Raw genomic sequence first — 24,814 nt, forward strand, 5'->3', positions numbered from 1 at the left:
GTGGGTGGGAAGGGGGCAACCCTGATCAGGAAGAGCTGCTGGGCAGGACCTCCATGGGGTCCCCCTGCGCAGACTGCTGTCCCACAGGTGGAGGCAAGTGCTGTGGCCTGGGCCAAGCAGAAGAAAGCCAGGTCCACACAGGGACAGGGCGGTCCGCATGTTCCCACGCCTGCTCCTGCTGCTGCATTCCGGCCAGAGCCTGGGGGAGGTGGAGGAAGACCCTGGCAAGGAGCAGGGCAGCAACAGGGAGCTGAGGCAGGAGGTGGCTACAGCCCAGGAGGCCCAGGCCAGCTCAAGGGGGACCAGGCTCAAAAAAACCAAATCCAAAACAGACGGGAGAGGAAGTAAACTGTCTCTTTTGGAAGATGATGCAATCTTATATTTTAGAAAATGTGAATGAACATAAACAAACATCCACACAAACCAAACTACTACAGCTTGTAAATGAATTCAGTGAAGTCGCAGGGTCCAAGATCACACACAAACATCAGCTGTTTTTCTATACTACAGCAATGGACAACCGAAAAGGGAGATAAAAACACTTCCATATAGAAAAATGGGAAAAACAAAATACTTTGCTGAAATAACCAGAGACAGCTCATGGCTATGCTCAGAGACACGTTAACACTGCCAGGTAATGACATTCTCAACAAGACTGCATTATCACAACCTTTTCAGAACCCCAAAGTTTTGTTTTTTTTTTTTTTTGGGAGCTACATCCCCAGGCTCCCACCTTTTAATTATTTTGAAGCCAGGCACAATGGAGCATGCCTATAATCCCAGCAACTTGTGAGGCTGAGGCAGGAAGATCACAAGTTTGAGGCCAGCTTCAGCAACTTAGTGAGACGCTGTCTCAAAATAAAAAAGGCTAAGCATGTAGCTCAGTGGTGGAACACATCTGGGCTCACTCATCTCTGCATTCCCGCACTTTTTTTTAAATCTAAATTTTGAAATGAGGCCTAAGATTACTGAGGCTGTCCTTGAACTTGCAAGCCTCCTGACTCAGCCTCCGGAGTGGCTGGGATAATAGACATGTAATGCACAAGTGTTGACAATAGAAGGGTACTGGGCCTATCATTGTGCAGCCTGACAGCATTTAAAAAAAAAAAAAAAAAAAAAAAAAAAAAATATATATATATTAGTTTTAGGTGGGCACAATATCTTTATTTTATTTTATTTATTTATTTTTTAATGTGGTGCTGAGAATTGAACCCAGTGCCTCACGCATGCTAGGCAAGCACACTACCACTAAGCCACATCCCCAGCCCCTGACAGCATTTTTGAAGTGAAATTATGATCCTAAAAAGTTACATGGAATTGCAAAGCACCCAGAATAGCCTATTTGGTCTTGGAAAAAAGAGGGCAAAGTTGGAGGATTCTCACTTCCCAATTTTAAAACTTGCTACAAAGCTACAGTAATTAAAACTGTGGTATCAGCATGAAGATGACATAAGGATCAAGGAAACAGGCAGAACAGAGCATGTGTCTGTGGCTGTTTCCAACACGAGGGAGGGGCACAGGCACAGTGGGGCCCAGGCCAGCACACAGGGCAGCCCAGGCCCAAAGGAAGCAGAACACCCACTTCCAGGAGAAGACACGGAGGCGCTGGTGACGGGGGGGGTGTGGTGGGACTGACCCCAGGGGTGCTCTACCACCAAGTCACATCCCAGCTTGTGCTGTACATTTCTGTTTGGAGACAGGCTGCTGCTGCTCCATTGCCCAGGCTGACCTGGAATGTGAGCTCTTCCTGTCTCAGCCCCCAAGTCACTGGGAAGGGCACCCACCACAGACCCGGCCTGCCCCTCTCCTCCTCCCACCTGCTTCCGCACCTTGCGCTGCACCGCCATGCCTGGCTAGGAGAAAGTCTTCACGTCCCCAAATCCGGCAGTGGTTTCATAGATATGACACCAAGCACAAGAAATGAGAGAAAAAATAAAGTAAACTGGACTTCATCAGAATCAAAAGCTGTTAGGAGATATTAGGAAGTGAAAAGCCCACAGAAGGAGAGAAGATTACTTAATTTTGTATCTGAGGAGGGTCTACGCAGCTCCCAGAACACATGAAGGGACCCACAGCTCAGCAGCAAAACGACAACCCAACTGAAGCATAGGCAGAGGTGCCAACAGACAGCACCCAGCAGACGCCTGGGAGAGTGCTCAACATTCCCAGCCACGAGAGAAGCAAAGTCACTCAGAGTCACTGTCTTGGGGCCACTTCACACCAATATGACGTTTAAAAGACAAAACAGGCTGGGCACAGCGGTCACTCCTGCAATCCCAGAGAAGCAGGAGGCCGAGGCAGGAGCACTGCAGTTCCAGGCCAGCCTGGGCGATCAAGACCCTGTCTCAAAATTAAAAAGTGCTGGGAATGCAGCCCAGTGATAGCGCCCCTCCGTTCAATCTTCAGCACCCAAAATAATAACAACAAAAACGACGACGACGACGACGACAACAACAACAACAAGGAGTTAACAGATGCTGCTTTGTTTTCCCAGGAGCGAATTTCAAGGGCAAGAGAGGGCCAACTAGGTGTTCCCTGTGCCTTGGCCTTCAACCAGACATTCAGCGCCTGTGTGACATCTGTCACTGCTCCAGTCCCTCTCCTGGCCCGTCTTCCCCAGAGGCCCCCACCTCTGGGGCAAGCATGTTAGAACAGAGTGCCCACGCTGTGTGAACCTGAACCAGGCTCCCAGAGAGTGCTGCCTCTCCTCCACTCCCGTCCAGGGTTCCCCTGACGGAGCACCTCATGCTGTGATGGCGTGCGCAGCAGCAGCTGACTGTGGGCTTGCAAGCGCAAAAGAACTCAGCATTTTCTACCCCCTCCTTTCCAGGTAGGACCAGGGATCTCGGTGTTGACAGCAGGAAGGCACCAGGAAGGCACGGGGCTACCCACTGCCTGCAGAGATTAGGAGCAGCCTGGCCATGCCCCTTACAGTGCTGCTGGCCATGGAGGAAGTGGAAGTGCTTTGCTCAGGGCAGACATTCAAGAGCTCTTCCCCCAAGGCTCTGTAAGAGGGCTCTATGCCCTGCTTCACAGATGAGCAGCGGAGGTCAGAGTGGAAGAGAGAAGAGATGTGGACACTGTGTAATTCAGGCAAAGAAAAGTCTGATATCAAAAGGTAATTATGAGCCAGGTGCACGGGCACAGACCCGTAACCCTAGCGACTGTGGGAGCTGAAGCAGGAGGCTAGCCTGCGGAACTTAGCAAGACCCTGTCTAAAAAAAGAGAGATGGGTGTGTGGCTCAGTATACAGCTCTTGCCTAGCATGTGTCAGCACTGCAAAAAACCAAACGTGATCAAACTGCACAGCTCATTTGTGAACAGATGTTTTCAGGTTCCGAATGACACCACGGATATTCAGAAGTTTTGGTTCCACAAAGTAAAACTATGCTAAGAACAAAAAACGAAACAACATACTTTCCTTAAAAAATAGTTTTTGCCTAAAAAAATGATTTTGGGTTTTGATAAGCTCTGAAGTACTGTTGTCAATCCTTATATTCCCACTCCATTTTTAGGGTTTAGGTCTACATTTTGTTGCTGAGAGAGAAAAGATGGGCAGAGGCTCTGAGCAGCAAACTCACAGGCAGGAGGGGAAGGAGCAGGACCAGAGGCGGCACACCACAGCCACACCCAGGGTGCTATAGTGGGTGCCGATGAGGATGCAGGACTTCAACTTTAAAACATCAGTATTTAACAGTGGAAAATTAAATCCCTTGCTTAAATTTAAAATGAAAAACATTAGTTACCAACTTAAATGCACTGAGAGACACAGGTGTCAGTTGCACTCGAGGCAGACACAGAAGGCTTTTGGAGCTGTTCCCTGCCACTGGGTGGACCTGGCATCTGGGAAATGCATGTTCCTGGGCACAGCTGTTCTGCCTGGTCAAGCCCTAGGCTGCACAGAGCCCACAGCTGGGAAGGACAACAAAACCCAGGACAGACTGACCCCCTTCACTTCATTCCACTTCTGGCTGCCTGCAGAGAGGGCCACCAGGTCTGCTACATCAAGCCACAGTGACCTCAGCTATTCAGAAGGAAGCACGTGGCCAGAGCAGGAGATGCGGGCCAAGGGAGCAGGCAGTGCCCACTGACCTGAGAATGCGCAGGCTGTCAATTTCCCCAGAAAAGGCATTATCCACATGCTCTGCAGGCTTGGGAGGGACAGGCGGCATTCTGAATCACAGAGAGGCAAGTGCAGGTGCCCCGTTTCTGACCCAGGACTACTGCTTCAGGTGTGGGGTGCTGGCATGTGCTACCACGGCACCATGGTGCCACGTGTGCCCATGTAAGAGAGCAAGTGCTCCCCACTGCTGAAATGCCTTTGGTTTGGTGTGTGGAGTTAGTGATGAAATCCAGGGTCACAGGCATGCTAAGCAAGCACTGTGCCACTCAGCCGCACTCCAGCCCTGAAATGCCTCTGCAAAGTACCAGCCCTAAGGACCCTGCTTCTGAGTGGCCTCACCAGTAGGCCAGGGCTCCTTCCCTAACAGCTCCACAGGGCAGGATAGGGATGGCAGCTTGGTGTTCCTGAGGGTTCTGAGGCCTCTACACCTGTCAGAACACGCTGGAGTGCACCCCACGTGTGGGCCTCCAAAGGGCTTTCAGAGCAAAGAGGTCACAAAAGCAGCATTCTCTACTTCCACCATTTTCAAGCAACACAGTGCGTAAGCCGCCACTCAGCAGATGAACCACAGCAAGGCAGAACGATATTCAAGACACTAGTTCCACTACTTGCCGCAGTCTGGCTGGGCACAAATCACGAGCCACTCAAGCAGGAACAAACTTTATTTTTGAAACTGCCGCCAATGCCCCGTATGGCTCCCGGGAAGATTGCCGACCAACCCACGCGGCGTTCTCCCAGACCCCAACAGGAAGTCCCTCCTCCGAAATTCCCTCCTACCGCACTTCCCCAACCAATGGGAACTCTCCAGGAGTCCCGTAGCAGGCCGAGGTGGACAGCAGGAGTCCAATAACCATATGAATGCAGATCTTAACATAATCATATCATCTCAATGGCTTGCTGGCATCACCTTTCAACCAAAAATGCCATGCATCATATTACTTGGCTGTGGCTCTTAGCAACTACCCAAGTTTCAGGTCACTCCTAGGCAGCACCCAGGAGCCCTTCTGTCTGGAGGGCTGAGCAGCTCCTTTCTCAGATGGGCTTTGCAAAGGAGTCCCACAGTAGCCCGGCCCTCACTAGCTCCTGCTTCTCTGCGCGGCTGCATTTCCAACAGCACAGAAATGCAGCTGCATCCGCAGACAACCAGTGCCAAAACAGCACCACGATACAGACTGCCTCCTCCCAGAAGGGCCTGGGCTCCCAGCCCCAGAGCCCAGCAAAGGACACAGCAAATGGCACTTCTTACCATTGTTCACCTGGCCATGCACGGCAGCCGGCATGGGCACCACGTGGGTTCCGTTCTGCGTTACAGTTTTTATCGGAAGCTGATGCTGACCAAGAGGGGCTTGCTGCACTATGGTGACCGTCTGGACTGGGGTGGCCTGTGGTGTCTGGATGATCCGGCTGGCAGCACCCAGCGTAGTGTGGCTAATTGCAGGAATGGGCTCCACTTTCACTAAAATAAAAGAAAAAGCAAAAATAACACCCACTAATATTATTGAACTGCTGATAAAAATCTTACCAGTTTAAATCAAGAAATCAGAAACCTCTTTCAAACCAGGCTGCGCATTGAGCCCCCATGGACATCGCAGCTGCTTCTCCGGCGCTCACCTTTGACTTCCCTGTGGTCTCCATTCTCTTGTGGTTCTGCCTTAGGAGGGGCCAGCACCGCCGCCTGAGTGACCACGGCTGGGCCAGCAGCTGTGTATGTGTTTGCTGGGGCTAGCCCAGCCACGCTGGTGACCGACACTGCTGGTATCTGGTGGACTACATGGACTGTCTGTACGACAGGCGGCTGAGAGGTGGAGGTCGTCACCGGAGTTGCAACAGTGTAGGTGACAGGCTTGACTGCAGGGGGCAGCTGCCGCTGGACGGTGATCAAGACAGGCTGGCCGGATAGGGGCGAGCCTGTGGACAGCAGGCAGAGGCAGGGCTGAGGCTAGCAGGTCCTGCTCCGCACACCTTCCCACACTCAGCACTCACACACAGCACAGACGTTACCTTTAAGCATCGGATGTGACCCCGCTCTGCCTTGTAAGAAAGGTGTAGTGTCTTAAGAGGGATATTTAATTCCCACATCCAGTTGCTAAAAATGCAACTGACTCTATTACGACTCCTGATAACAGCTTTCCCCAGGTCTTTCCCCCGAGAACACTGATAAACAGTGAGGGCCAGGCCACAGGTGCCACTCTTGCCTAGTCTAGCGGTTCACCTGGCAGGAAGCAGGACACTCTGCAGCTGACTTGGGCTGTCACAGAGCCTCTGCCCCAACCCTCTGCCCTTTTTGGTTGGAGGGCTTGGACTAAAGAAACACAGACGATGGGTGCTACAGATGGGTGGGAAGGGAAGAGTGTTCTCTAGGCGAGTGTAGCCGGAACCCCAAGTGGGGGAACCGCATGTCTCCCCACTACTGCAGTTTTGATTGGACATTTTCACACTGTTTATATGTATTCTTTTTTAATTCACCAGGGCACACATGACATTGTAAATAAACTGTACAGTGCTCACCTACTAAGTGGACACGTTTCTGCTTCCAATCAGCCTCTAGTATGTTCAACCTACATGGTGCTTTTGGTGGGGGTGGAATCATTTTATGGAGTTCTGAATGACAAAGCAACACTCTGAGAAACAGGTGAATTCTAAATTAGTTCATGAACCTACATACAGTACAATTTAAAGAACCTCCGCTGGCTTTCTTAAACACTCCCACTGTTATTAGAATTTTCAAAGCCTACAACCTAACACTCAGGTACCTAGCAGAAAGCACAAGGCAGAGTGGCCTCTACGGTGAGTTTGGCAGCATCCTCTCTGCTGGCCTGGGCATTTGACTACCCTCCCCCCAGTGCACTCACCTGGTGCGCTCTGGGCAAACCGGGCCTCCTGGATGACGGCGAGTTTGGGCTGTGAGGTGCTGGGCTCAGGCTCCAGGGGGGCTGGCGAACCTTCACGTGACAGGCTCTCAGGGGTCTGGGCACCACTGGAGTGAGCAGATAGCACTCCCGCATGGTTGGGAGAGGCTGGGGCACTCCTGAGTCACCAAAACAAGATTATTAATGAAGCTAAAAATGGGTGGTTTAAAATCAGGCCAATAAACAATCTTGAGTTTAAGCAGCTAAAGGGTAGTTTTAGAGAACTGTCCACATGCCAAAGGAAAGCAAGGCCTCGCAAGCCCGCTGCCTCGTTGCCGAGGTGCAGGAGCCTGAGGAACGGCAGGGCAGAGCATCCAACACTCCTCCAAATCCCCATCCCAGCATTTAATCAAAATGCACCTGGCAGTCCCTTCGTGTTCAGAAGAGGACATTCCCAGTCCACTGAAGGAGTTTAGGACCACAGGTGAGGTCTGAGGTCCCTTTTCCTTACCTAGACGAGAGCGGTCCCAGAGGGGTTCTAAAGCAAGGCACGCCCCTAGGCCGTCTTTTCCTAAAAGCCTGCTCTATCAGTTTGCTCTCAGAGGCTGGGTCTATCCTCCAGAAGGAGCCTTTGCCTGGTTCTTCCTGGGAACGCGGGACTTTGATGAAATAACGGTTCAGAGAGAGATTGTGGCGAATTGAATTCTATGAAACATAAAAAAATACGTAGAATTCATATAATTCTTTGCTGAGAAACAAAAATGTGCCCTAGTTTTTGGCCCTGCAAAGCAGAAACCTGGGGGAGCAGCTCCTGCAGAGCAAGAGTCCTGTGCTGGGGGAGCAGCCCTCCCTGTAAGCACAGCTCAGCACAGACTTGGCCCTGGGTTCGACCTCTCAGACGGAGTGGGGGGCACAGCTCATGAAGCTCCTGAGCTCCATGCAGGCAGGCACTGGGTCAGGGTGAGGCCTGCAGCACAGAGAGATGCCATTCCCCACCTCCAACTCCCAGGGTAGGAAACCGAGGCCCACTGCTGCCACCACCCAGCCTCTCCCAGGCAGAGCCAAGACCTCACTGATAGTTTTCCCTGTTCAGAGACACAGACCTGAGTCACCCCTTCACAATACCATGTTGCCAGAGTTAGCTTATAGAATCTGCCATGCCATCTGAAGTGCACTGATCTGGTACAGAGTATTCAACAAACCGGCAAAAGCTTGGCACCATCACTACTGCCACTTTTCTAGTAACAGACACTTGCGTTGTTTGTAAAGTATGTCCACAAGCACAGTCATGACACAGACGCACAGGAACCCCCCCCCCCTCAACCTGAGTCCATCCTTCTACTTCAGAAGGTCCCAGCTCTAGGCCTACCACAGGAGACTCCAAGGGAAGCTCCCCACTGTGGCCTGACCCAGGAACACCAGAAGCCAAACGGGACCAAAGTCACTGATCAATAAACATTCCATGCATTTACACTTTTAAACTTCTACAAATTTTCAAGGTGGTAATAACTCAAAATAAAATTGGGGGCTATTCAAAGATCATTCCTAAATCCCCCCAATTAATCTTACAGTTAGAACTGCTACCCATGGCCTGAAATTCTGATTTGTCAAAGACAGCTAGGAAAGCAGACACATATCAAATATTACTGCACAAACAATCTCAGGGACCATTCAAAATTCTAACTGGTCACAGGATGGAATTAAGGCCTCTGGCCCCTGTGGATCTGAGTTTTCTCATGGGAAGCACAAAGGGGCAAGGTTGGCTGTGTTTGGTGTGATTGTGTATAAATACACGTATTTGTTGAGAATCAGTACATTTATTTGGGGGACAGGGTAGAAGGGACTGAACCTAGGGGCACTCAACCACTGAGCCACATCCCCAGCCCTTTTTATTTTTTGAGACAGGGACTTGCTGAGTTGCTGAGGCTGGCTTTGAACTCACGATCTACCTGCCTCACACTCTGGAACTGCTGGGATCACAGGCGTGGGCCATGGTGCCCCACTAACTTAGTACATTTTAACAACCAAAGAAAACTTGCCATGGTGTTTGTCACCAGGTATAGCTGATAACCAATCTTCCTCTCAACTCCTCTGAAAGTCAAACATCTGTTCTCAACATCCAAAGACAGAGAAGCCAACGTCTGCCCACCACGTCAGCCCTCTTACACCAGCAGGAGACAGACATTCCAAGACTGTGGACCAAGAGAAGCAACACCAGCAAAAGCCACAGCTAGCCCAGGCTCAGGCACCCCAGTACAAAAATCCAGAACCCAAAATGCTCCAGAACGTGAGACTGTTGAGCATCAGCATGACACCCCACGAGCAAGACCCCACTCTGGGCCAGGGGCTGCGCCGTGGCCAAACAGGAGCTCCCCAAGTACCACACAGCTTCGCTTTGGGGCTGTGCGCAGGTGTGTAGGGATAGGATGAACTGTGATCTCCTTCCCCCAGGAGATCTTGCGGTGTGTATTCACATGTCCCCAAACTGAAAAAGCCTAAAATATGAAACTCCCTGGCCCCAAGCATTCTGGATGAGACCTGTGCAAAGGAGAAGCCTTACAAGTGCCTTGCAGGTTCACAGCTCCCTCACCCACCGCCCAGGCAGTGACCCGGGAGGAACACGGAAGCACAGCGGGAATGTGGCTTCAGGGTCAGGTTCTTTACGCAGGGGAGCAGGGACAGGACATGGCAGAGGCAAGGCAGCTCTGCTACCACCAACAGCACTTGTGGGGGCACAGCAAGCTCCTGGGGTCAGGAGCTGTGACTTCTCTTCTGACCACTTTAACAGAACCAAACCAACACCACCATAAGAGGTCCTAGCCTCCTCTCTAATTGCCCCCTTAGTGACAATCCATAGGCAAAAGATGCCAGTTTATAAAGGGTCACCTGTGATTTCCCAGCCGCGGAGGCTCTGGAAAATAGGAGGAAGTAAACAGGAGGACACGATAGACACTGAAGGTAGACACAAACAGAAGAGTGCCCACTCCCAGGGTAACTCAAGGCCTGTGCCACTTGGTTCAACCCAGGATGAGAGTTCTTCCTTCCTTTCCACTGCTCTGTGTTCAAGCCCAAATGCTCAACTCTAATGATCTAGAAATCAGTTTTCTGAGAAAAAGTGGCTTGTTATTTTTAAATGCTGAATATGAAGAGAAGACCTGTGACACTGAAAAAGTTCTTCTTGTCCAGAGCCGTTCCTGATGGGGCTGCTAGCAAAGACCCACTCCCAAACTCCAGCTCCCAGTCCTCAGTGGGTGGTCCACACTGTGCTACCCTCCCTGGGTATGTCCAGCTTTCCTGACCAGAACAGCTTGGTCTGCCGGTTCAAGTCCCATGCAGCACGGGGCACTCGGCAACGTGCACCCTGTGAAGGCGTATACAGTGTTCAGAAACCTGCTGTGGGGTGTGAATGTTTCCAGATCAGGGCTGAGGTGAGCACACAGCACACCCCCTACCCCATTAGTTCTGATCTCTTCCGAAGGTGAGACTCCAGTCTCTTCAAACCTTTTTATTTTTTGGTCCAGGGATTGAACTCTGGGGGCACTTGACCACTGTGCCACATCCCCAGCCCTATTTTGTAGTTTATTTAGAGACAGGGTCTCACTGAGTTGCTTAGGGCCTCACTAAATTGCTGAGGCTGGCTTTGAACTCCCGATCCTCCTGTCTCAGCCTCCCAAGCCGTTGGGATTACAGGTGTGCGCCACTGACCCAGCTTCTCTTCAAACTTTTTATATTGATAAAATTGTAAGACGTCATTTTCACAGAAAGACCATGATAAATATACCACCTTTCCAGATGGAGCTACTTAGACCATCTCACTTTACCCAGGAATTTCCTCTGCAGATTAACCAAGGGCAGACCCATGAAATCCTAAAACTAAGTCTAAGAGGCAGTCATGGACCCCACTGAGGGCTTGAGATGGACATGGGGAGCATCCAAACACATCCTCTTAGGGACAGGTGCCAGGCATAGCTACCTGGACTAAAGCTCAGAGAAGCACCCCACGGTGGCCCCTGTTCCCACCACAGAAAGCAGGATACAAGGAGGAAATGTGCATTTTTAAAATGGACTTTAATGCTAACAGTTTTTTTTTTTTTTCTCAAAAGGGCACAGTATCACACAACTGTAACCCTGGCCATTCAGCAGACTGGAGCAGGAGAATGGCAAGTCAGAAGCCAGCCTGGGAAGCTTAGTGAAAATCCTTCTCAGAAAGACAAGGAAAACAAAGCTGGAAAAACAGGAAGGCTTTCTGATTTAAGCCAGGAGGGAAGAAGTGAGAACAAGGTCTGACACCTACGAGACAGTGAGTTCGACTGTCTGCGATCTCAGGACAAACAGCACACAAGGTCAGACTCCCAAAACTCAGGGGTCTGCAGCAGGCAGTCCCTCTCTCAGTCATCAGCCTGAGACAGGAGGCAGGACACGGCCAGCACAGCCTCACTCAGGTGAGAGACACAGCCACCCTCTCAGACTGTGGTCTAGGCAGAAAAACAAACAAACAAAATCTCCATAAAAACCTATGCTAACAGCAGTTCAGCAGAGGGGTGTGCACATCCAGGTCATGCTGAGATGCCTGTGGTCCTGGCTGCTGTCCCCAAGAGACTGCTCCCCAAAAGGCCCCTCCTGACTCACATGTGGTGCCACCCTTCCCCCATTAACAAGAAAAACTTACAATGCTCAGGAGTTTGCAAATCCATGCATGTTAGGAAAACACACAGAAACAGAACCAGACACATGAAAGTCTCCTCAAGCTTTTCAGAAATATTCGTTTCCACAAAGCCCCAAGAACCAGTATTTCAAATCATTAGCATTTTGCATGTAAAATTTGCATGTAACCCTGGGCAGGGGTTGTGGCTCAGCGGTAGAGTGTTCGCCTACCACATGCGAGAACCTGGGTTCAATCCTCAGTACCACATACAAATAAATAAATAAAATAATGGTATTGTGTCCAGCTATAACTATTAAAAAAAAAAAAAAAACCTGGGGCTGGGGTTATGGATCAGCAGTCAGAACGCTGGGTTTGATCCTCAGCACCAAATAAAAATAAACAAAGTAAAGGTATTATGTTCAACTACTTCTAAAAAAATAAATGTTTAAAAAAAAAAAAAAATCTGCATGTAGCCCTAAGGGCACTTCAAATGCCCAGCACTGTGAGTGAGGTGCATTCCACGGGGAGTCTCCCTCCTTGACAAAGCCATGGTCACCAGAACATGCATCTAAATTATTTTGTTCTTTTTATTATGTTTTGTTTTAAATACAAATTTCCTCATAGATTAAAATACGACAAACATGGCTGGAATTTATTATGCAATGTTAAGAGACCCACATGGAACTACTCTCCAAATCCAATGTTTCCTGTCCATTGAGAAACCCTGTCTTGCATGAACAGGGAGACTCACTAGGTACCACCCATGACCAAAGACCCTGAGCCCTCTGAAGAAGGAAACATCCAGGATATGGTTTGTAGATTATTATCTTTTAAATTATGACATGTTTACATACCTCCATCCTTCAACTGACAGCAGGCACCCTCTCCCCTACCCACTCACTAAACTGGGATTAGGGTTCAACAGCACTTTTGTTAACAGACATTCACCCAGCAAGCCAAAGCCTCAAAGGAATTCTATAGCCATTCCTGGTTATTTGATGAATTTAAAAATCACAAGCATACATTTCTTCTCTTTTTTATTTTATTTTTTTCAGCATAGGGGATTGAAACCAGGAGTGCTCGACCACTGAGACACAACTCCATTCCTTTCTAATTTTTGAAACAAGGTCTCACTAAGTTGCTGAGGCTGAACTTGAACTTGCAACTGTCCTGCTTCAGCCTCCCAAGTCACTGGCATCACAGATGTGGCCACTGTGCTCAGCTACTTTCATCTGTTTTATGTACCAGCCGACTAGAGACATTTTTAGAAGAAAAGATTCTCAGGTTAAACAGTTTGTGCACTTTACAGTTGCTGTATTTCAGCACAAGTAGGGAGGAAAGCAGAAGACTGCCAAAGCAAAGAATGGGCAAGATTTCCAAGCCCAGTTTCAGATATCCAAGGTGAACCGCACAGACCCAAAGGAAACAGGCCTCAGGCATCCCATCGAGACACAGGAGTTTCCAAGCCAGTAATAGCCGAAGGCCTGACTTCCCAGGACCGCTGTTGCTTCAGCCCTGCACTCTAGACCTGCACCTGCACCAGCCTGGGCACCAGCTAACTCCCACCCCACATCAACCAGCACCTGCAGACGTGGCACAGACACCTCACTGACAGGCTGAAGTGATTTACCTGCCAGCCCTTGTCCGCAGTCCTGTAGTATGGATAATTTTTAGTGATGTGTGTATAAATTCCATTTAGGGTGAGTTGTTTATCAGGAGCCATTGTAATCGCCTGTACAATTAATTGTGCATAGGAGTAAGGTGGCTTTGAATCATCCTGTATTAAAAAAAAAAAAAAAAAAGAGTATTAAAATAAGCATGACTTTTTTAAAACTAAAATTCAGGATTCTCTTTTGTAAGTGTTCCTTTGACAATTTTCAGTTTTTGATATTAAAAAGTAATAAAATTTGAAAAACATGTAGGAAAGAAATACAAAAGTACAGAGTGGCATGAAAAGATTAAAATCTCTCTCACAGACACACACTCTCTCTTTCCAAGTGGCAAAAACAAAGAAACACCAGTAAAACAGGGCAAAGCTGATCAAGCTCAGTGAAATGTGACCTGAACCTTCGCCCTGTGGCAAAGAGCAAGCCAGTGGGAGTGGGAGGAGCAGATCTAAGGGGAGCCCCAGGTGCCCATCCCAACAGGAAGTGCCAAGCTCTCAGGGAAGAACTGCCCAGCACACGTCAGCCAGTTGCACAGGACGTGAGTATGAAGGACCCAGAGGCAGGTTTCCAACTCCAGGTCTGAGGCAGCTCAGGCAGATACTGCATCCATGGTCCTGGGTCTCTCAGGGCCCTGGTGGCCCTTATCACTGTGACAACTCAAAATTCCACTTGCGGCCAGGCGCGGTGGCACACACCTGCAATCCCAGCAGCTCAGGGAGGCTGAAACAGGAGGATCACAAATTCAAAGCCAGCCTCAGCAAAAAGCGAGGCGCTAAAACAACTCAGTGAGACCCTGTCTCTAAATAAAATACAACACAGGGCTGAGGATGTGGCTCAGTGGTTGTGTGCCTGAGTTCAATGCCCAGTACCAAAATCATATCCACTTGCAACAGCACAAGTTGAAGGGAAAGTTCCCAGGCTTTGTCTGAACTTCTGGAAAACGTACACACCAGCACAGTGAACAGCAAAGCAGGCAAATAAAAAACCAGTTTGTAGGGGCTGGGGTTGTGGCTCAGTGGTAGAGCTCTTGCCTTGCATGCATGAGGCACTGGGGTCGATTCTCAGCACCACATAAAAATAAATAAATAAAATAAAGATATTGTGTCCATCTATAACTAAAAAAATATATATATATAGATAGATAGATAGATAGATAGATATGGGCTGGGATTGTGGCTCAGCAGTAGAGCGCTCGCCTAGCATGGGTGGGACCCAGGTTCGATCCTCAGCACCACATAAAAATAAAGGCATGTGTTGTGTCCATGTACACCAAAAAATAAATATTAAAAAAAAAATTTATATATATATATATATATATATATATATATATATATTAAAAAAAAAAAACAGTTTGCAAAAGAATACATTCAAGATGACAGTACTCATACCAAGTTTATAGCTGACACTGTTTCAGGATAAACCTAAACCAGGACTTGGTGTCTCAGAAGGGGCAGGCTGCATCCTGGAGCTGGTAGTGGGCACCAGGGTTCTTGCTGCCCTTCTCCAAACAGAAAAACCATCCAAAACCCCAGCATCCAAAAGCCCCCATGTCTTACTTGTGCTGGCTAACATCGCCTGAGCACTCAGGCCTCGCCAGGCTCTGCCTGACCTCCTACGGGAGCACACTGGAGAGGGCCAGGTGCAGTGAGGACCCTTGGCTGAGAAGTGGCTCAGTTGGAGTCCTCGCAGCACTGGGTGTGGACACAAGGCAAAACCTGTCACTGCTTATGCTGCCGTGTTTCCTTGACAGCTTCTTAGACACATTTGTCAACATTTTTATTGAAAATGCTGTTCACAACACACACGTTGGCTAAACAGATTTTGTAGGGTGAGCACCAGTATAGCCACGTGAGGTGGAAAAGCCTGGACTCAGCTGGCTTCCTTGGCACCCCACTTCTGCTGTGGCTGGCAGAGTTCCGAACCAGAGAAGGCTGTTGTGTGCACTTTGTACACAGCTGTGGTTCACTCACGCCCAGGGCTGTGCCACGTCCCTCCACACAAACACAGCACATGGTACAGATGCGTACGTGAAGCATCACCATGCAGTCTGTACTGTATTCTTCACCTAGCTCTACATCAAAAGCACGTCCCCATTGATAAATATTTCACATGCCTCTGACTGGGCCACCAGATCTTAGTCACTGTTCCCCTAGGGCATTCATTGTGGTTTCAATTTTCTGTTTTATACCAACTTCTGTCTCTTTCCTTTAGACAAATCTTTGAAGGATAAAAACACGCAGGGTCACAGTGTGGTCATCAACTGCGTTGTCCACATAGGGACAGATGCACCCTCCCAGGCTGTCTGTGAGCCTGCCTCAGCTAGAATGCCACCCGCCTCTTAAAGCACCGCGCTATGAGCTGTGAGCACCAGGACCTCAGATGCCAATGACAGAGCCTCAGCCAACACTGAGAATCGCTCACAGAATCAGCCCGCATCACTGCACCATGAGCCACGCTCAGGACAGTGGTACACAATGGCCCCCCACCCACCCCACCCCCCGGCCCAGCTGCAAGACGGGCTACAAGACACTTACCTTTGGACTGTCTCCACCTGAGGCTTCCTTTTCATTTTCTGGCTGTGAGTTGTCAGCCATTAAGTTGAGGTCAGATGGTATCACACGGCCCATTTTGTACCCTGAAGACCCGGCTCCCCGGGGACTAGATGGGCAGGAGTTTGCAGCACTGTGGAAGAGAAAAGGTTCCTTTAGCCTACGAAAGAGTACATATGCTATGCTTCAATAAGTGGCTCTAAGCTGGGCACAGTGGTGCATGCCTACAATCCCAGTGGCTTGGGAGGCTAGCACTAAGCAACTCAGTGAGACCCTGTCTGTGAATAAAATACAAAATAGGTCTGGGGATGTGGCTCAGTGGTTGAGTGCCCTTGATTTGAATCCCCAGTACCCAATAAATAAATAAATAAATAAATAAATAAATAGCTGGCTCTGAGGTCAGGGAAAGAAAAACACAAAAACTTTTGAGAATTGAGAGAAACCTCTGTATCAGAATCAACAATTCTTTGTGCAACTTAGATCACTCAAGAAGCAACATGGATATTCTGTGTTGTCATCCTGTGAAGCTCTAAGACAAATTCTCTGGGGGCAGTGGCCCAATCTTCACCAGTGAAGAAACTGAGGCTCTTCTAGAACTTACCAAGAACCCAAATGACACATGGTGGGTCTAGGGACACAGAGTACATGGTGAATTAAAGTAGGGCACAACAGATAACACTGTTAAGGGCAGGGCCACAGCCCAGCTAGTCCAGAATATGGGCTGACCAGCAAGAGCACATGGCACTTTCCCCACAAGGTGGGTGGTGGGACCCAAGCCTGGGCTCCATGCTGACCACAGGCTGTGTGCGCTGGGACAGTCGAGAAGCAGCAGTGCCTTTGGGCCATGCTCATTCTGCAGTTACCACTTACATTATGTGAAAAGAATGAGCTGCTGAAATGGCATGATGCCAAGATGGCTCTCCCCAAAACCCTTCAGTTACAGAGGTGTTTGGGGAAAAAGACAAACATTGCAACCATTTAGATTTCTGGGAAAAAATTAACCAAGAAACCTAAGACTCACTTTGAGAAACACTGGAAAAGAAGATCCAGAAAAGGCAGAAAAAAGGGAGAAGGAACAGGGAGGGTCTTGTTGCCACACTTCGGTGGCACCTCAAAGTTCTGTGAGTGCCCAGCACATGTGCCTACCCATTAAACATTCTTTACTGAATGTCAGGACTACCCTGTCAGGAAGTCTGACAAGGGAGCAGGAAGAGGAAGCCTGTTCCCCTGGTACGTACACTACAGTCTCAAGACCAGGCCCCTTTAGGAGTGCAGGTGCAGGAGCTGAAGAGCCACCAAGGGCTTAGCTGAGGAAGCGCCAATGTGCAGGATGTGCCAGGACAAGCAAGGGACACAATGACGATGGGAGGGACTGAGAGAGCCGAATCAGGACTGACTTCAGATCCAAGGCTGCCGTCCAGCTTGCCATAACCTGTGGCCTGCGGCCTTCAGAACCACTGTTCCCACCACAGTGCTCAGCAGCAGGCTCGGGGGCTTCGGCCTACCTGCCACACAGTTCCAATTAGTTCATTTGGTCATGAACAGGTCCCACAAGGTGGAAAGAGAAGGCAGTGCCTTCAGGCCACAGTGCTGCCCCTGGACAGTGGCCTGGGCATAAGGGTCTGGCCGCAGCTGTGACTTGCACATCTGCTGATGAGTGGTACTGACTGTCTTCCAGTGCACTCACTGACATCAGTGTGTCTTCTTGAGAAATCCTTTGGTCAACTTTTCAACAGGGTTCTTTATATTATTATGGCTATTAACCTCTTATCAGATATAATTTGCATGTATTTCTCCCATTCTGTAGATCGCCTTTTCTGTTCCCTTCTTTCCTTCCCCTCCTGGGGACTGAACCTAGAGGTGCTTTTAATTTTATTTTGAGACAGGGTCTCTCTAAGCTGCTGAAGCTGGCCTTGAACTTTGATCCTCCTGCCTCAGCCCCCTGAGCTGCCTGGCTTCCACTCCACTTGAGAACCAGCAGAATGTAGCAGGCTGGCCCAGTCTCACGCACACGATGCGCTACAACCTAACATGCTCCAAGAGCAGCACAAAGATAGTCCTCAGTCAGTCCCCTCTGCACGCTCTGCATGAAGCTAACAGCATTGCACTAGTCACAGGTTCTGCCTGTGAAAGCCAGCATGGCCGTGCTTAAGAGCGCTATCCTCTGCAGCTGAGGGGGCCCAGTCTCTCAGAACTTCACAATGAACACCTGGTTACCTCAACATGGCCAAAATCAAAGTACAAGCTTTCAGAATATATGAAACCGTAACAAACTAGGAAACTAAACATTCAGATTAAACCCTGAACTTTACACCAATACCACAAATCCAACTAAAAATTAAAAAAGTTCTATCAACAACTAAAAAATTAAAAAAAAAAAAAAAGAATCCATAAGTAAAAATAAGGGACATGTGGGAATTGCATTTTTATAATGCAGAAACTGAAAGCACTGTCCTAAAACTCAACTATTTTAAAAACCCTCAGAATATCCTTCTCTGCTTAAGTCACCTGCAGGGAAGGGAGATGTCATGCTGGGACCCACAAGCACCCACCCACCAGTCCCTGCCCTACCTGATGGTGCCCGTGGGGGAAGGGAGGGGGCTGATGAGGTGGGCCATGGTGTCTGGAATGTTGATGGTCAGGGGCGAGATATGTGGCTGCACAGGCTTCACCGGGGACTCGGGAGCCTCCTGCTTCTCCCTTTTTTCGCTGGACAGGGCTGTGAACGTTATCTTGATGTTTGTGCTCGGAAACCTGAATGTGCACCTGGAAAAGAAAGGTCAATGGTCAGTGCCTGTCTGCTCCCACCAGAGTCCATGAGCATCCCAAAAACACTGCAGGCAAGGACACACACCTCCCCACTTTGAAGCTCACCATGTTTACGCATCTCTTAAGCAAGTGAGGTATTTCTTGAGACACCAGTGGTATCAGCCAAATGGGACAATTAAAAGTGTAGGCCTGAAAAACTTAGTATGCACTGCTCTTTAAAAATAAGTGTGCAGCCAGATGTGATGGCGCATGCTTGTAATCCCAGCTGTTTGGGAGGCTGAGGCAAGAGGATTGAGAGTTCAAAGCCAGCCTCAGCAATTTACTGAGGCATTAAGCAACTCAGCGAGACCCTGTCTCTAAATAGAATATAAAAAAGCGCTGGAGATGTGGCTTGGTGGTTGAGTGCCCCTGGGTTCAATCCCTAGTACCAAAAAAAAAAAAAAAAAAAAAGTGTGCAGGGCTGGGTTACAGCTCAGGGGTAGAGGACTTGCCTAACACATTTGAGGGACTGGATTCAATCCTCCAGGGCCACATAAAAATAAATAAATAAAATAAAGGTATTGGGTCCATCTACAACTAAAAATATTTTTAAAAAGAGTATGCAAGGGCTGGGGATGTGGCTCAAGCGGTAGTGTGCTCACCTGTCATGCGCGCTGCGCTGGGTTCAATCATCAGCACCACATATAAATAAAGATGTTATGCCCCCCGAAAACTAAAAAATAAATATTAAAAAATTCTCTCTCTCTCTTTAAAAAAAAAAGTATGCAAATATGTTTTAGATCTTATAGCAGATTTAAAATAAAAACTTGGATCTGAGGAAACAACTCAATGGTAGAACATTTACCTAGCATGAATAAGGCCCTGGGTTCTATCCCAGCACTGTAAGTAACAATAACAAAACAGCAAAAAATAAATAAATGAATGAAAGAATAAATGAACAAATAAACAAATTAATTAACCAGTGGATATAACAAAAAAACTAAAATAAGCATACAAGTACATACAAGTATATCTGGGTCACTAAGTCATCAATAATTGTGTGATGATTTTATTTAAGAAAGAAAAACCAGCCAAGCATGGTATAGTACATGCCTATAATCCCGTGGCTCACAAGGCTTAGGCAAGTTCAAGGCTAGCCTCAGCAATTTAGCAAGACCTTAAGCAACTTAGTGAGACCCTGTCTCAAATAAAAATACACATACAAAAAAAAAAAAAAGGGCTGGGGATGTTGCTCAGTGGTTACACGTTCCAGGGTTCAACCCCCAATTTACAGACATCCCCCCATGCCCCCAGCCCAGCCAAAGAAAGACAAACCAACCAGCTGTGGTAGCCACACCTGTAATCCCGGATGCTCAGGAGGCTGAGGGAAGGGAATGCAAGTTCAGGGCCAGCCTGGGAAACTTAGCAAGACCCTACCACAGAACAAAAATGTATAAAGGGCTGAGAGCGGTAAAGTGCTTACCTAGCATTTGCCATGCCCTAGGTGTTGTATCCCCTGGTACCACCAAAAAGAAAGAAAAAAAATCCTATTATTTCTTTACTGAATAAACAAGAGCTAGAGACCTTGAATTGCGGGACAGGCTTGCAACTGAGCCCTCTGCTCCACTCCAATTCAGTTTCCTACCTGTGACAAGTGGTGCAAGCCAGATCCCTCCCAAGAATAAGATTCAAAACAGTCCTACAGACTCTCACAGCCCTTGAGTCTCAGCTCTGAGCCAGTTACACAGCACCCTACTGTACGTCTACAAATGTGGAGCTTGGCTCAGCTTCTGAGTATCCACCCCAGTATGGAGCCCAGCTTTGCCTACCACTCGTCCTACTGGGTGACTGACCAGAAAGGTCCAGCACCAGAGGTCACAGGTCCCTTCTACTCCCAATGACATCTTCAAGGTGACATCTCTGCTTGGATTAAGAAGGGCAGTACTCGCTTTTCTCCCACCAGGATTCAAAGGTGCCCTCCAGGCTCATGGTGAGGCATAACTTCCATGGAGCACTGCTGAGAGGTGACCAGGACATGAGCTCTGCCCTTCAGACGACTTAATGCTGTCACCACGGGAAGGAGGGGTCTGGCCAGATTTCTGTCTTGTCTCTGATGTACTCAAGAGTCCCTACTGCTAGGTCATGACAACAGAAAGGTGCTCACCCAATGCCAGCACGCACTCCTGTACTCTCCCCCTGCAGAATCAGCCAAATCCATTTCTGTTCCTTAAAAATTACACAATTTGGTATTCTGCTGTGGAAGCCTAAGAGACTGGGTGACCCTCCCTCCTCTCAACTGACCAAGGGGTCTTTTCCCTTTCTTTCCCTTGGGAGGTGCACCAGGACAGAGCAGAACCTGACAAAGCAGCAGCCCCTTCTTGGGCTCCAGGACACCACACTGTCAGATTCCTGCCTTCTAAGGGCTTCTCACTTCTTACTGGACCTTCCTTCTTCATAGGCCCCCAAGTCCAATGCCCAGGCTTACACTGGATTCCACATTCTCTGTGCTCACTTCTGGGGAGCTCATCCAAGGCCTCAGATCTTGAGCTCCATCCACACACAACCAAATGCCTCCAAGCCCCCTTTCCAGCCTCCACATCTCCTCCACCGTCCCAAAGCCTCCACCTACACCAACACTGGGACTGAAACAGGGCTCCCTCAGCCATGAATAGCACCCTCATATGCTCAGGCCACAGAGCAGAAGCCAGCGCGACCCACCAACTAACGCTGTCTGCTCCCACTATAAAACACACCCACCATCTAGGGTGCAATTACACGCAGCTGCTCTGCCAAAGCCCCTGTTAAAACAGAAGAACATGCTCCCTCCTGCCTTCCAGAAGATGCTCCCAAATCATAGTTCAACAAGGACTCTTGTCCGGATGATATAAAAAGCTCTCTGAAGTTGACAAAAGAAAACAAAACCCCAGCTACAACAGAAGCAAAAGACTTCACCAGACACATAAGCTAAGCTAACGTAAAAGTGGAAATAAACAGAAAAGGATGTTCAACATCATGAGCCTCTGGAGCCAATGCAAACCACGACCCCAGAGCAGCCAGGTTTGATGGCCACACCGTGATCTCCGAGACTAGGGAGGCTGAGCCAGGGGGATCACAAGTTCAAAGACAACCCTGGAAACTTAGTGAGACCCTATCTTAAAATAAAAAACAAAAAGGGCAGCTAGGAACGGTGACACATAACTATAATCCCAGTGGTTCAGGAGGCTGAGACAGGAAGATCACGAGTTCAAAGCCAGCCTCAGCAAAAGTGAGGCACTAAGCAACTCAGTGAGACCCTGTGTTTAAATAAAATACAAAATAAGGCTGGGGATGTGGCTCAGTAAGTGAGTGCCCCTGAGTTCAATCCTCAATCCCCCCCCCCCAAAAAAAGTACAGTGGTAGAGCAACCCTGGGTTCAATCCTCAATACTACATACAATAACAACATCAACAACAATGATAAGGTAATAAACTCAAGACACCACCATACACCTGTGAGAACAGGTAAAGGTAAGAAGTCTGACAGCACCGCTCATGGATGAAGATGTAGAGAAATACCTCTCCTATATTGCTGGAGGCACATAAAATGGTACAGCCACTCTGAAAGTGAGTTTAAACATACAGGTATAATAAAACCAGGCAACTGCGCTCTTGGGCATCTACCCTGAAAAGATAACAACATGTTCACACAGAAACCTACAAACACGCATGGCATGTTTGTTTGTAATAACCAAAACATGAAAACCACCCAAATGTCCTTCAACAGGAGAGGAGCTCAGTGAAATTCACGTGGATCTTGAGGGCATTTGCTCAGTGGAAAAAGCCAATTTCCATGTCTCACATGACATACTCAATACGATAAAATCACAGACACAAGCACAAAAGCACAGGCATCAGAGGGTAGGGCATGTGACTCAGAGGGGCAGCACCAGGAAGGCCACTGTGTGGCAGAGCCTACTGTACTGGGATCGCAGAAACAGCTCATATACCTGCGTGTGGGACATGTGACAGGATGACAGACAGAATGGGAGACATATCAAAAAAGAACTCATGCAGCCAGGCATGGTGGCTCACACCTTAATCCTAGTGGCTCGGGAGGCTGAGGTAGGAGGATCCCAAGTTTGAGGTCAGCCTCAGCAACTTAAGAAGGCCCTATGCAGGGCTGGGGTTGTGGTTCAGCGGTAGAGTACTCGCCTAGCATGCGTGAGGCACTGGGTTCAATCCTCAGCACCACATAAAATACAATAAAGATATTGGGGGCTGGGGATATAGATCAGTTGGTAGAGTGCTTGCCTTGCATGCATAAGGCCCTGGGTTCAATTCCCAGCACTATGGAAAAAAAAAGAAAGAGAGAGAGAGAGAGAGAGAGAGAGAGAGAGAGAGAGAGAAAGAAAGAAAGAAAGCAAGCAAGCCCTAAGCAACTCAGTGAAACCCTGTCTCTAAATAAAATACAAAGACCCCAGTTCCTTCCCTAGTACCATGGGTGTGGGACAAACAAAAAGAAGAGGGGGGGGGAGCCTGTGTTCACCTAAACTCACCAGCTGCCACACCTCCACCCAGATCACCTGCTATGAGATTCTCAGGAGGTGAGTTCACCCCCAGTGATGCTGCATAAGGCCAGGCAGGGATGCTGCTGACACCCACAGTGCAGCCACGGGACAGGTCCCACCAGAGAGAGTGATCTGTCTAGCATCCCAGGGCCTGGGCATCCCCAACCAGCGCCTGCCCTGTACTCAGGCCTTGAGGTCTCTGTGCACCCAGTAACCAGTCTCTCAACCAGTAACGTAAGTACACATGGTAAGGATTCACAGACACAGAGGGCCCAGAGGGAAACCAGCCTCTTCTACCAACCTCGGCAGTACTCCCTCCCCCAAGTCCCCAGGGGCTACTACTACTCTGGGTCAGCCCTTGTGACTCACCTCGACTCCTCTTGTTCCTCAACTCCTTGACAGCCCAGCACATTCCCTGGCCCTGTCAGCCCTGTTTCTGTGGGTGGACAGACAGGTGGGCTGTCCCCCAACAGGATGTAAGCTCCATTAGGGCAAAGTCCTGGCCTAGAAAACTCACTGCCACATATAAAGCAGGCCCTCAGTAGCCATTCATTCAATGAAAACGTGCCCAATATTATATATTAAAACGGTAATTAGAATACCCAAATCACGGAGCTGGGGTTGTGGCTCAGCTGTAGAGCACTTGCCTAGCACATGCAAGGCCCTGGGTTCGATCCTCAGCACCACATATAAATAAATAAATAAAATAAAGGTATTGTATCCAAGTACAACTAAAAAACAAATTAAAAAAAAAAAAAGAATATGCAAATGATATGACCAAAACATCAGGAAAGCCACAACTGAGTACCTTAATACTGATTCTTCTTCTCTGTGGTGTTGAAGACTGAACCCAGGGCCTTGAACATGCTAGCCACACTCTGTCCACTGAGTCACATGCCCAGTCTTTTTATTTGATTTTGAAACAGGGTCTCACTAAATTGTCCAGGTTGACGTGAACTGGTGAGGCTCCTGCCTTAGCATCCCAAGCTGCTGGGATTACAGGCATGTGCCAGTGTGCCCGGCTGTCACAGCCTCTTAATCCCCAGCAGAAGATTTGAACCATCACCCCCAGGCCTAAAAAAGTGGGAGAGCAAGATCTCACTCATCACTGAATGTTTAGCAAAACAAACTGGATGGCTGTGAGAACAGCAGAGCAGAAGACAGTCTGGGTTTGGTCATCTTTGTCATAGCCATGCTTGATCAGTAAGAGAGAGGGTGTCACTAATTTGCTGAGCCTGGCTCCAGCCTCCAAAGTCACTAGGATTACAGAGGAGTGCCACCATCCTCAGCTAAAATTAATAATTTTTTAAACGGGGATGTAGTTCAGTGGTAAAGTGGTAAAGTGCTTTCTAGCATGCCCTAGGCCCTGGGTTCAGTCCCCTGTGTGTGTATGTCTCTCCCCCCGCCCCCCCACACACACGTACGTACGTCAGTTCTTTTCTCCAGATGGGCAAATGCTGTCTACTGTATTGTTTATTCCTTGTCCATCCTGAAATTTTTTTTTTTTCAGAGTAGAAATTAGAAGTTTATTAAAGGACAGCAGAAAAGACTTCTCCCAGAGGAAGAAGGGGACCCAAGAGGTGGAATCCTCCATCCTGAAATTTTGCAGAGAGCCACCCTTGACCAGCAGAACACACACTCCTGACCTGTCTACACCGGACAGAGGCCTCTGCAGTGTGCACAGCCA

The 24,814-nt window shown here is 48.6% G+C and overlaps 1 protein-coding gene across 1 annotated transcript in view; it reads right to left on the reverse strand.

Moving 5' to 3' along the window:
- Positions 1 to 18,710, reverse strand: part of Foxk2 (forkhead box K2) — a gene marked incomplete at its 3' end in the record, with an annotated part of 21,508 nt that extends 2,798 nt beyond the window's left edge. The window contains exons 1-9 of the mRNA XM_015504238.2: positions 18,688 to 18,710; positions 18,405 to 18,599; positions 15,819 to 15,966; positions 13,248 to 13,394; positions 7,484 to 7,677; positions 6,976 to 7,151; positions 6,632 to 6,724; positions 5,735 to 6,031; positions 5,370 to 5,579 (exon numbers count right to left, since the gene is read on the reverse strand). Coding sequence (XP_015359724.2) covers positions 5,370 to 5,579; positions 5,735 to 6,031; positions 6,632 to 6,724; positions 6,976 to 7,151; positions 7,484 to 7,677; positions 13,248 to 13,394; positions 15,819 to 15,966; positions 18,405 to 18,599; positions 18,688 to 18,710 — 1,483 coding nt within the window. The remainder of the gene's footprint in view (positions 1 to 5,369; positions 5,580 to 5,734; positions 6,032 to 6,631; positions 6,725 to 6,975; positions 7,152 to 7,483; positions 7,678 to 13,247; positions 13,395 to 15,818; positions 15,967 to 18,404; positions 18,600 to 18,687) is intronic.
- Positions 18,711 to 24,814: the final 6,104 nt, after the last annotated feature.

The sequence above is a fragment of the Marmota marmota genome, unplaced genomic scaffold (genome assembly GCF_001458135.2).
Source record: "Marmota marmota marmota unplaced genomic scaffold, marMar, whole genome shotgun sequence".
NCBI classification, from domain to species: domain Eukaryota; kingdom Metazoa; phylum Chordata; class Mammalia; order Rodentia; family Sciuridae; genus Marmota; species Marmota marmota.